General features: G+C 50.0%; 1 protein-coding gene across 7 annotated transcripts in view; it reads left to right on the plus strand.

The window, feature by feature from the left end:
• Positions 1-12,632, plus strand: part of SGSM1 (small G protein signaling modulator 1) — an 82,615-nt gene that overhangs the window by 25,211 nt on the left and 44,772 nt on the right. For all 7 annotated transcript variants that reach the window (XM_048821363.2, XM_048821364.2, XM_048821366.2 and 4 more), the window contains exon 3: positions 2,806-2,881. In XM_048821363.2, coding sequence (XP_048677320.2) covers positions 2,806-2,881 — 76 coding nt within the window. The remainder of the gene's footprint in view (positions 1-2,805; positions 2,882-12,632) is intronic.

Here is a 12,632-nt window from a genome sequence, read left to right on the forward strand (position 1 = left end):
TGGGTAGCTGTCAGTGCCCATTTGTCCAGGGTTGCTTTCTATTTCATTAATAACATACTGTGTTTCCTGGTTGTTTTCCAAGCAAGAGTCTCAAAGCGCATGACAAATATTAAGCCTTGTAGCACCCCTGTGAAGCAAGTCTGTGTTCGACTTCTCATCATTTAACGGGGGGGAAACTGAGACAGAGAAAGGGGAGGGACTTGGGAATCAGGAACCTCAGTGGGAGTAGAACCACTCTGCATTCCAAGACCAGGGCTCTGACACTGGGCTCTTAACCGTTGTACAACCTGAGGCCCTGTTTGTCGGGGCAGGTTATTTAGCTCCAATGGCTGTTTACTCACCTCCAGTTTAAAAGGAAAAGATCTGTGAGTTTTGGTTGGTCACCTTGGGGTCTGCGAACATTCATCCCCTAGACATGAGCAGCAGGAGGCTGGAACCCTTGCTGAGCCTGCGCTGGTGTGAGCGTGCACCTGGCCATCACTGGTCATTAGCAGCAGCATCTGTTTGGAGGCTCCTTTCAATCTCTTCCCTATTAGATTCCTGATAAGAGTAACTGCATTTCATAGAAACCACCTCCTCCTCCACAGGGAATCCAACTCCTGGGGAGCGCAGGCATGGGAGGGAGGGAGGGAGAGAAGTTGTCACAAAAATAAACCTGCTTGGAAATGGCCAACAGAGTCGCAGTCCAATTGGTAGAGGCCTGGGGTGGAGGCTGAATGCAGAGAGGCTGAAAATTAAGCAGCTCTCTGGTGTGAAGACTCCCACCTAGCAAGCCTGACAAGACTCCAATCTCCCTGCTCTGGGACGTGGTGCAAGGCATATAATTATTTTGAATTTCATAAAAAGGAATGCGTCCTAATTTGGAGTCGGACTTCTCTCCCCTTCCCCATTTTCATCTCCTCTGGAAGCCTATATCAAATCCACTTTTGTGCTTACAGGGAAGTGGGAGCTGAACAATCTGTCAAATCTGTAGTGGAAAGGGCTGTGTGCACACACATGTTTGCATACGTGTAATAGGAACTTGAAGGGTAAAAAGCATGACCGGAATGTTGTAATTCTCCCCAAGCCAAGCATTATAAACCCATGACATTTAGAGTGACGTTTATACTTAAGAGAAATAAAACCATGTTAATGTATGGAAATGCATAGCTAAAGTGCCCAAACAACCTTAATTTTGCTCAGTAGTGATCCATGAAGGGGAAAAATATTTTTTAGAGACACAATAGATTTTTTAAATTGGTTTTATCTAATCTAGGACCACAAAGATTAAATGCTGTAGTTATAATTTTGTGGTTATTGCATGGCATCACCCCCAAGGCAGAAGCTGGACTAGGGTCTAGGACAGAGAGGTTTCTCCAGGGAAATCCTAGGAAAAGTGAAGCATAGAGAGAAAGTTACCTGAAGTTTACTCTTCCATCGTTGTTTGAATGGCCAATAAAGTCCAACCTCAGGAAGCTGAAAATAAATACACTGTGCACAGATTCCCTTTGGAAAGGGGTAGCAGCTAGACCTGCCAAAACACTCTATTTTGGACTGTGCTCTGATGTGTTGGCCTTATTTCTCGATTTTATACATTTATGATCACTTTCCACAATGGCTTATTACTCTACGTCAGGGCTCCCAGTGTGTGTTGGAGACAAGCGTGAAGAATCTTCTGTTTTAGCTCCAAGACACATTGATAGCTGCGGGGTTTTCTTGTAACATTGGTGCTTGGTGGAGGTGGACTCTTTATGAGACAGGGAGCTCTCGAGGGAGCGAGTGCTGCATGCAGTAGGTGGCTGTGTAAAAGCTTCAAGGACAGTGACCTTGGTTAAATATATGGGTTGTTTCTTTTCTAGTTCTGCCAACGTCAGCAGTTCTTAAAGCCTCTGGAGCCATTAAGACAAGCCAGTGCCTTGATCTGCCACAGTCACTCATCTGCCCCCCTGGCACTGTACCATGGGTAACATTTTAGGTCTGACTCTTACATCTGACCTCCCATTTTGTGCCTTCAAAATCTGCTCATAATTATGTGGGTTCCTTTTTTAATGTCCGGCCCCTACTGTCCAACCTACTTGACAGGTTCCCTTTAATGAAGTGAACTGAACAGAATGCTGGTAATATGTCACAGGCAATATAGACTCAGTCACTCAGGGTTCAGCACTGATTACATTGCTATGCAAATTACCATCCCAGTCTCATTTGACGAGAGCTGATTCACTGAAGTCTGGCTTGATGGGCTAGTTCCAGGTTGTTCAGGCCAGCTGCATGACATGAAATTTGTCAAACACACAAAACAGGAGTGCATAAAAATACTATAAATGTATTCAAGCTGGATTTGGTAACCCTGATCGATTCTTTTTAACTGAATGCTCTTCAATTCCTGGATGTAATTTTCTGCTCCCTTTTCCTGGTCTAAGGCCTCTCAGAAAATAAAAATGAAGCAAAATCATTTGCCTCATTTGTTACAGCATCGATCTTTCAAGTGGCTTGTGTGGAGCCTGGCAGGCCAATGGATTGTGGCTTCCCATGAGACCATGCAACCTGGGTGCGGCCACGGGGCCTGCTAGAGGCCATCAGAGAAGAAGGACAGCAGAGAGAGAGTGATCCTTTGTTATAAACTCAAGCACTTAAATAGCTTGGTGCTCTCTGAGTCTTGCGATTTTTGGCCCATGCAGATGTTGAGCAGATGTTCACTGATTCCCTCTGCTGGATGGAACATGTCAGACCTGCTGCAGCGTATAGCTGTCTGTTATTCTCTTGTCCTGCCCCAGTTATGTTGCTTGCATATTCAGGCTTTTTCCTAACTATCTCCTTGTTCGACAGGTGAAGCAGATTATGGAGGAAGCTGTGACGAGGAAGTTTGTGCATGAGGACAGTAGCCACATCATCTCATTCTGTGGTAAGTCTCCGAGGTCAGGGTGCAGAAAAGAAACTGACTCTGAGAAGTTGACAGCCCAGCTCTGTCTCCATGTTGGGTTGTTGCTGCATCTCAGCATTGTGCTGGCCTGAGAACTTCCCATCTTAGCTCAGTTCTTCTATGGCACCTTGTGCTATGACCAGTGAGTGTCAGGCCCAGGAAATGAATCCTTTTGTCAACAAAATTACCCCCGGGACTGTGAAATGGATTGGAGGCATCAGAAGAGGGGAGGACACGGATGTCATGTTATAAACAGAAACAAAAAAGACAGGCGGACGAGGCCCTGGAGTACTTAGTGTCTTTTATTCATTTATAAGTGGATAGAACAGAGGCCCCATTATCTGATATTTGAATATTTTACTGTTATGGACTATTAATGTATGTAAATGAGAGCCAGAGCTTGGGGCAAGCATCTGCTTACTGTTTATAAATGGTATGTGTGGGGGTGGGAATGTGGGAACAGGGAGCATGTATGGTGAAGGTTTTAAATCCTTTTAAATCGTGTCAGTGAGATCGTATGGGAGACCTGCCTCCAGCCTCCTCTGCTGGTTCAGTTTTCGGCATCTGGTCTTTGACAAGTTTCAGTACTCAGCCTATTAATACCTGGCTTTTTCCAGGTGTAGTGACAATTTTGACATTTGGAAAACATATACTGGAATCAGCCAGTTAAAAGAACAGCCAGGCAAAGCATGAAAAAGTGCCCTAAAGTTTTTGCTTGGCTTGGGTGTGAGACGTGGGCCTGGAGGTGAGTTTGCAGCAGGAATTGTGGAACAAAGGGATTTTAGGAGCATCCTTACCAATAGGGATTTTTTTGCGTGTGCGCTGCACACACCAGTACAGCAGTGGAAGTAAGCTGCCTTGTTTTTGGTGCATGAACCCTTCCCCTTGGATGACTGCAGGTCTGTCTGTATTCTAGCTGCATGGTGCAAAGCCGACCAGGCAAAACGCAGCTTGGGAGATAAAATAATCAGGCTGCAGACATCCACTAATGAGCAGGGTGCAGGTCAGACAGAACTAATAGCCCCTTGCAGTAGCCAGTGGCTGGGAAGCTCACTCAGCGGAGCAGGCCTCACTCCCTCTTTGCTAGCACTTCTGGGCTGGAGAGGTTCCTTGGCGATTGCCTCAAACCAAATTACTCTGCTGATAGGTCAGTACGCTCGCTGCAACGTCTCTTCTTTGGGAGACAAGGGGGATGGTGGTGGTAGTGGTGATTCTAGCAGCTTCGCTGCTGCTAATCAGAAATGAGCTTCAGGGGTGTAAGAGGCAAAACCGGGTGTTTTTCTGATGGCTCGTCCCATGATTTATCTCTGTTTAATATTTTTTTCTCTTATGACTGGATGGGGTGACCAGATAGCAAACGGGGAAAAACTGGGACAGGGCGTGAGGGGTAACGGGTCTGTACAAGACAAAGCCCTGAATATCGGGATTGTCCCTATAAAAATCAGGACATCGGGTCATCCTATGACTGGAGCCTCTCTCTGCTGAGAATTCAGGAGTAGCTTGTGGTCTCAGGCTACAGGGACCGAAGGGCAATCCTGCCAGTATAGACGGGCAAAGATGACGTGCCTGGAATGGAAGCTACCAGAGCGCACACGCCCCTTTGTGTCAGGGTGTGGCATTGCAGGGACTCTTCCTCTCTGACACTCCTTTGTCCTGGTTCTGCAATGGCCTACCGCCTCTGTGGCCTAATGCTCTGGCCGGGTCAGTTCTCCAACTGTGAACAAATTAAATCTTAACTCAAATTAGCTGCTTGAGCATTAAAGTCCCTAATAGAAACACTAGTCCCTCAGAGACCCAAAGTCAGTGCTGTCAAGGTTAGGCCCCTTTCTGGGCCAGATTCCTTGGGTCAGAGTAGGGAGAGCCAGAGTCTTCCTTCCCTGCCCTGGCTTCACCCAAAACAGGCCCCAGTGGAAGCAGCCAGTCTTTACCTGCCCTGCTGGGCTCTGATTGGCCTGTGCCTGCTCCCAGCCCTTCTAGGTGCTGGAGGACCAACTCTCGCTGGTTCTGCCTACAGCTGTTCATGGAGGAGGCCTCTCTAGACAACGCCTGGAGGTCTGAACTCGCTGCACTTCCCCTCCAGCAGGGCACCTCCTGAGGGTGTGGTGTGCCAAGGCAGTGGGGCCTCTGGCAGGGGCAGCAAATACCTGGTTCCCGTCACAGATGGTTGGCTCCTTTTAAGAGAAGCTGTTTGACAGAAGTGTAGCCCGGCCAATGGCATAGGAGGAGCAGCAGCAGCATGTGGGAGTCCTAGGGGTGGAGTCAACCTTTGGAGCCCCGCCCTCTGAGCTAATAGAAAACAGGTGCATACTGGGAGGAAGTGCTGTCAAAGCTGTCTGGGAGGCAGGTCTTGGAGCTTCTTGGATTGTCCAGGCCATTGAGTGGTGCTGATAGCAGCCATGGCAGGGACCCAGAAATCTGATGGACAGCGGAAAGTGCCCCTTTGGGGGAAGGACAAACCTAGATACCAGGAGCTGAATTCAGCCCAAGTGTAAGTGGGTGCAACTCAGCAAAAGCCAGTGGAGTCACACCTCTTTAAGCAGGGTGGAATCTGAACTTCGCAAACCCTTCAAACAAACACACACACAAAAGCTCTGTTCCCCAAAAGCTTTGGAATATTTTGGATAAAGTCCTGTCTACTGTCCCTCCCTCTTCGCCTCAGCTGTTGGCCTTGGGTAACATAAGAGCAAGAAATATAGGCTCTCTGTCCTTCTCTGAGGTAGGAGCGGAACTGCACCATAGCAACTTCCTCCAGACCCCTCTGCTTTGAATCTGTTTATACTCCCTTCTTGCAAGTGGTCTGTATAAAGCAGAGACCTGTGTTATAATCGCTGATTCTCTCCGGGATCCTGTCAGACACCTCTGTTCTCAGGGGTTCCTGGTTCCGCTCTCAAACGGGCACAGAGGCCTTAGCCCTTGCCCTCTCTGTTTCTATCAGTGTCGGCGCATAGTCCACTGGATTTGGATTATTTTGCAGGGCTCCTAATCTCTTATCCATTTGCCAGCTCTTCTGATGGCGTGTGAGATGGGATTTTCCTTCCTCTGTCTATCTGCTGGGAATGTGGAATCGCCTCGTTAGAGGCATTTCTTTATTTAAAAGCAGAATTATTATTATTCTGAAAACGGCCCCCCCCGCAGCATCGGCACCTGTTTGTATCAGCGTTGTAGCAGCATCCTGCAGCTGCCAGGAGGTCCCAGGGCCATGTGACAGTGACAGCATGAACAGCCCTCTGGAAATCCTGCAGGGCAGTTCTCGGGGCCAAACCCCACTGCACAAAGCTGGTGCTCGCTGACTGTCTGGCTCTGCCTGGTTTGGTAATGTGGATGTATCTCATCGCTGGGCACGGAGGGGTGGGGATTGCCCCATCTCTACACTGGCCCACTGGGCGCGCTGTGCAAGAGCAGGATGTTCTGTCCTAAAGAATGGTGCTCTCCTGTTTCGGATTCCTTGGTACAGACCCAAAGGCAGCGCAGCTCTTTGTGGGAAGCAGGGTTTTCCCTTCTGACTATAACTGCACACAGCGATGCCTCGGGGAGTCTGTGACTGCCTTCTCCCTGCTGCCCTGTCCCTGTTCCGCGCAGCATGCCTCTCTTGAAGAGCGAGCCACTAAAAAGGCATCTTAACCCACCCTGAAGAAACTGCATTCTCAGCCTACTCATGCTGCTCTTCTCCTGCATGGCTGATTCGCTCTCTGCTGCAGGACTCCCGGTGCGGTGTCTATGGCAACACAAGCTGGGGAGAGCAGGCTACCTGCTCCGCTGGGCCTAGTGCAAAGAAGCCAGCACCATGTAGCAGCAACCTCTAACCGTGGGGTCTGATCAGTAAACCAGTCGCTCAGCCCATGTCTCAGGCTCCTTTGGCCTGGGCTGCAAGCTCTGTATTTATCTCTCTCACAGCTTGCCGATGAACATATCATCAAAACATCGTAGGCCATTCACCTGTTCCACCCTTACCTTTCGACTGACGAAACCTTGAGAATTCAGTGGGATTGTGGGTGACCACAAATGCGCCACAGAAACAGGCCTCTAAACATTCTGGGGCTTGCAGTCAGTGGGAGCTTTTTTTCAGCAGTGGCCGGTTTGGACTGGGACAGAACTGAGTTTGTTGCTGATGATGAAAATTGCTGGCCTATTTCCGAGTCCTTGGGAGAGGCCTGCCAGCGCACTGAAAGGTCCATTCCCTCAAATGAGGGGAGGAGCCCATCAGCCACAAAATCAATTAATTACAGAGGACAAAGAACGAGAGCATAGGTTGGGTGAGAGTCATAGGGCAGAAACAGGGATCCAGAGGAGGCCACCCAACAGGGAACCAACCTATTTGGTTTGGTGCTTGCAGAATGGGGCAGGGCGCAGAGCCACAGGGGAGCAGCATGGGGCTGGGGGTAGGCAGGGAGCCTGTCTTAGCAGCAGCCCCGCTGCACTGCCAGAGATCGCGATTGACCGGTTGGTGACCACTGGTCTAGATAATGCTTCGTCCTGCCTTGGTACAGGGGACCGGACTAGACAACCTCTCAAGATCCCTTCCAGTTTGATGATTCTATTCTCAAGTGCTAAGAAAGCAGCAAATCAGCTTCATCCATGTTTCAAAACTGTTTTCTGTCCCTCTTCTTCTGACCTGACAGCCAGCCTGCCCTGCAGTCCCTGTCCCAGGCCCAACAGTCCCTGCAGGAGGAAGGTTTATCATCTGCAGAGAGGGGAGCTGTGAAAGGCACCGCCAGATTGGAATGACATTCAGTGTCCTAGGCTGCTGCTCAGGCGGGTTCTTGCAGATAGGAAGGTTGTTCTGGTGTCTGGGGCCTAAGGAAACTACTTGGGTTATAAGGACAAAAATCGTTGAAACATGGGAATTCTCTGGGAATTAGTCTCTTGAACTGAACTGGCCTGCTCCTTGGCTCGATTCTTGGATTCCCCACTGGAGAATGTCTGATACAGGGCCCACAGGTAGCTCTTCAACACACCGTAACCCAGAGAAACTGTGCATTCTTCTGAACACTGGCATGATTACAAACCAGTGAGAGCACTCGCTCCAGGGAAACTGGGCCAGAGGTTCAGAAGTGCTGAGCAGAACGCCCTTGGCTCCAGTCAGCGTTAGTGGACTCTGAGGTAGTTCGGCACCCATGGAAATCAAACGCATAGTGTCTGAGAAGACAAGGTTCTCTCTGAAGACCAGCTCCAGTGCAGCCTAATCTTGCCAGGAAAGCAAAGCGCCACCAGGAAGCTTCAAGGCTATCCGCCGTGCAGCTGCTTCTAATAGCCTTTCTCCCATGAAGGAGATGTGGAATTTGACACCACTGGGTCAGGGTTGAGGTCCTTAGCCAAAGCTGTTGGGACAAGGATGTGTGGCTGGAACAGCATCAGGGCAGGAGATGCAGGAGGTCATTACCAAGGTACATTGGCAGAGCTGTGTGCAGGGAGCCCAGGAAAGGAGGAACAGGCGGTGCTGTGCGTCAGGGCTGCGGTCCACGGGCCCAGATTTTGCAGGATGCTAGGAGTAGAATAATAGAGGATGCGGGAGGCAAAGTTGAAATGCAGAGCTGTGTGGAGGCCCAGGGCTAGAAAAGTAGGGGACTGTGGCAGAGCAGTGGGGGCAGAGTGTATCTTACATAAGCTGCTTATTGTCATGTTCCTTTGGGCATCATCATGGTCCTGCTAAGCACATACAACGCTCAGGTTCCTGCATTGTGGCTGTCACCATTGAATGGAGATTTTTCCGACAGATTTTGCTATCTATAGAAACAAAAACAAAAAAGAGAGGCAACGGCCCAACCTCCGTCTCTAGCTTCTGAAAGCAACTGGGGTCTGTTCGTTCCCCTTCTCCCACTCTCCGGGATGCAAAGGCAGGTGGGTGCATGTTCCAGTCCTAAGTATCTGAACACGCTGTTAGCAGAGAGGGACTTGGAAAGAGCAGAACTTCCAGGTGTGACTCACTCGCTGCTTTCTGTACAGTGCAAAGCTTCACGGCCAGGGACTGTTTATAGCATTCTGCGCCACAGAGCTGAGGCATCCAGGCAAGGAGAAGGGCTCATTGGCTACCTTAATGAGGCCACCAGGTTTGCCAGTGGCTCTGGGTGTTTACAGCCTATCATCCATCTGTTGCTGACATTTCAGTTTCAGTTCTGTGCGGTTCCCTGAGTGCTGTGGTAGGAGGCGGCTTTATAAAGAAGGCCGTTTTCATAATCCGCAAAATGCCTTTCCTGGGGCACTGCCCTTTTTCCTCCGCAGGGCTCTCAAACTTGGCCCTCGTGATCTGAGCCCTCCCATTCCTTCTCTTACTTAAATCCCCGTGAATGAAGCCTCTGGGGGACAGAAAAGGGCAGCTGATCCCAGCAGACCAGGTTTCCCAATTATGGAGCTGCGAGGTTTGGGGAAGATAAATCTACATTGACACCTGTCAAGTCCCACGCTCCCTTCAAAAGTTAAAATGAGTCCTCAATGCTACTAGGGTTTATTTCGTTCCTAATGGCTGTCCTGTGTGTAAATAGTTCTTGTGGTCAGATTCCACGTTTAGTCTGAATACATTAAAATTGCTCAGCTGTCCAGAGTAAATGTAAACATCCCAGGCCAGATTCCCACCTGGTGTAACTCCGTTGTAACATTTCACTAGGAATAAAAACTAGCCCGATGTTTGAGCATTTATGGGTAAAATGTGAATACTGTATGTGTGTTTTGCTGCGGATTATATTCTGGGGGTGGATGGAGATTGTAGTTTATAATATACCTTTGCATGTACTTATCTTATTGCGAAACTTCATTTAAAGTGTGTGTGTGTGAGAGAGAGAGAGAGAGAGAGAGAGAGATGTAAGGAGAGTTATTTTAAGCTGTTTAGATTAATACATGCATCCGACGAAGTGGGTATTCACCCACGAAAGCTCATGCTCCAGTACGTCTGTTAGTCTATAAGGTGCCACAGGACTTTTTGCCGCTTGTTTCGATTAATACAGTAACAGCAACAGTAATACAGTCCCAAGCATTCAAAAATCATGAACCAGGCCCAAAACATCACAAGGCTTTTCAGAAATGTTTTGTTTTAGTTCTGGTTTTTGAACCTTTCGAGTGCACTCAGGTCACCTTTTCAAGCTTTCCTTCATACCCATAAGGATAAAACCTTTCCCCCCCCCCAATGAAAGCAGAGATTCTCACACCGTTTTGTGATTCCAGGAGCTGGGGCTTCATGAAAAACAGCAAATACCACAGGATTTGCAATGAAATTATGAGCGTCGGCAGCACAGATATTAAAACAGCGGGAAGATGTTTCGTTTTTTAAAATCCCTGTCTTCAGTGAGGCCTGTTCCTTGTCAATGGGAAAAGGAGCCCGTTTCAGTGATGAGGACACAGCGATAGCTGTGGGGATCAAATGGCTCCTGTTTTGACCATGTTCTCAGCCAACTGGTGATGCCAGAGAGCGTTTCTTTTGAGGGGGATGTGGGGGCTGGTCATCACGGCCACTGGAACAGCCATGAGGGGAAGGGTTCTCAGCAACCCCAAAGCTTTGCATCCTTGTTGTGCAAGATGAGGGTGGGCTGCTCCAGAAGGGTTCAACACAGGCTAGAGGTGTAAGTGCTGTGCGCAGGAAACTATTTGCAGTGCACCAATACAAAGCATGTTATCGGTCCCTATGATGGGGCAGGGCAAGGGACAGAAACACAATTACTCCTGCCTGGCCCTTGGCGGGTGTTAATTGTCTCCTGGCCAGAGAAGGCGGAGCTAGGCCTTATAAATAGACTGAGGGAGCTCAGTTGGGGAGGCTGTTGGGAAGACCGGTCTCTCTGGCAGAGACAAGCCCTGGGCTGTAGTTTAACAGGCAGGATACAACCTGGGAAGCACACTACAGGGGCAGGATAGGCCCCTGGAGGGAAGCCCTGAGGTAGGGCCAATGAAGGAGCTGTGGTAAAGCCCGAGTGGGGCAGAAGCTGCATTCATTTGAAGATGTATTTGGCCTGGGTTGTGCTCCCCTGGAAGGGGTTCAGACTTCTCTGTGACTTGGCCAGGGAGCCAAGCCACAGAACAGCCAAGGGAGAAATCGGGAGGAGAGAGAGGCTGTTGCAGGTCCGAGGGAGAACATAGGACAGGGCACCTGAGACAGTCCCTTGACTGCTGCGTCCAGGCACGAGAGGGCTCCCTAGAGAGGAGGAGAGGATGTGTGCTTACTGTCCCACAGGACCCAGGTACACTGCTGGCATGTCCGTGAGCTCCATCTATTGACATGTTACCTATTAACAAACTGTTTACACGTACACAGACCTCTCCCCACCCCGACAGATCTCTTCTATATAAAAGCACCCCTGTACTATGAGGAGGTGGAAATCACGCCCGGCTGCCTTCCCAGTGGCACGCCTGCCAGGTTTGTCTGTAATTCTCCTTGGTGCAAGAGCGTCCACTGCTCTGTTCCGGCAAAGCGGCCGCACCATTTCCCCAAGTCTGATCGGTGCCTGTTCCCATGAGCCCTTGACATCAGGCATCCAGCTGGGCCTTGCTAAGGAGCTGACTGGCAGCGTGACTGATTGGCCGATGAGTGACTTGCCAGAGCTGGAAGCACTAGAGAGCGGATGTTAGTAATTTGCTTTCTGCAGCACTTTGCATGCCCAGCTGCTCGTGGGGAGCGGTGGAGCACGGCCGGGCTGGCATTTGAAATGGAAGCTACTCTGCTTCAGAGATCAAGGAGAGAATAAGTGAATGAAGTGCTGGCGAATGCTGGGAGCCCTCGATGGCGTGCGAGGAGCACCAGATGGTGGGGGACTGGGCGCTGCTGGTCTCGGAGTCAAATTTCTGTCCCCATTGGTGGAGTAACAAAGGGAGTGGGGCGAGATCCACTCTTTGTGAGGGGCAGTTTCATCCTGCAGAGACGCATGCGTCCACAAGGGCTAGCTTGCCCCCTTGGTTTCAGCCTGGTTGGGGGTTTGCCCTGAGTTTCCAAGGGGCTGTTATGATGATCGGAGATGGCCCCCCTGCAGTTCCAGTCATTGTCTTCGGAGCATGTTGTGTGAAGTGCCAGCTGGGCACAGGAAAATGAAACAGGACTATAACAACGAAGACAGGTGGTGGACATGGCATTGCAGGGCCAGCTCTGTGTAACTGTCCTGTATGTAGTGAGCCGCTCAGCAATCTGCAGATGAACTCCAGGGAAACTTGCAGGGTCTTACAGCCCTGTAGATCTTTTAGATCCTGAAGCCAATAACACAAGCCGGTCTTATTTTGAAGTAATTACCCTGCAGTCAAACTGCAGCTTGTCCTTAGGGTATGTCTACGCTGCCGTAAAACACCCGGAGCAGCTGGCTTGGGCTGCAGGGCTATAAAATTGCAGTGTAGACATTCCTGCTCGATCTGGAGCCTGGGCTCTGGGACTCGTGAGGAGGAGGGTCCCAGAGCCTGGGCTCCAGCCGAGCCCAAATGGCTACACTGCAGTTTTCTAGCCCCGCAGCCTGAGCCCCATGAGCCTGAGTCAGCTGAGGCAGGCCAGCAGCGGGTGTTTTGGTGCGGTCGAACTCTCAGCCAGGGGGTCCCTCCCAGCAAGGTTTGTGTTGTCTGCAGCGTCTGCACTTGAGGCGTATTCATATGGTGCATTACTGAAATATCAGAAATCCAGCTAGCTGCTCTGAATGGAGCGAACGGGCCTCGGCCGGTCACCCATCTGATGCTTTTATCTCTTCAGCCAGATCAGGGCTGATAGTACATCACACACCCGCACAGCTGAGAACTCCCTGCTTACTCCGTGTGGTGAGCCCAGATGTAGTGCTAA

This window comes from Caretta caretta, chromosome 15 (assembly GCF_965140235.1).
Source record: "Caretta caretta isolate rCarCar2 chromosome 15, rCarCar1.hap1, whole genome shotgun sequence".
NCBI classification, from domain to species: Eukaryota; Metazoa; Chordata; order Testudines; family Cheloniidae; genus Caretta; species Caretta caretta.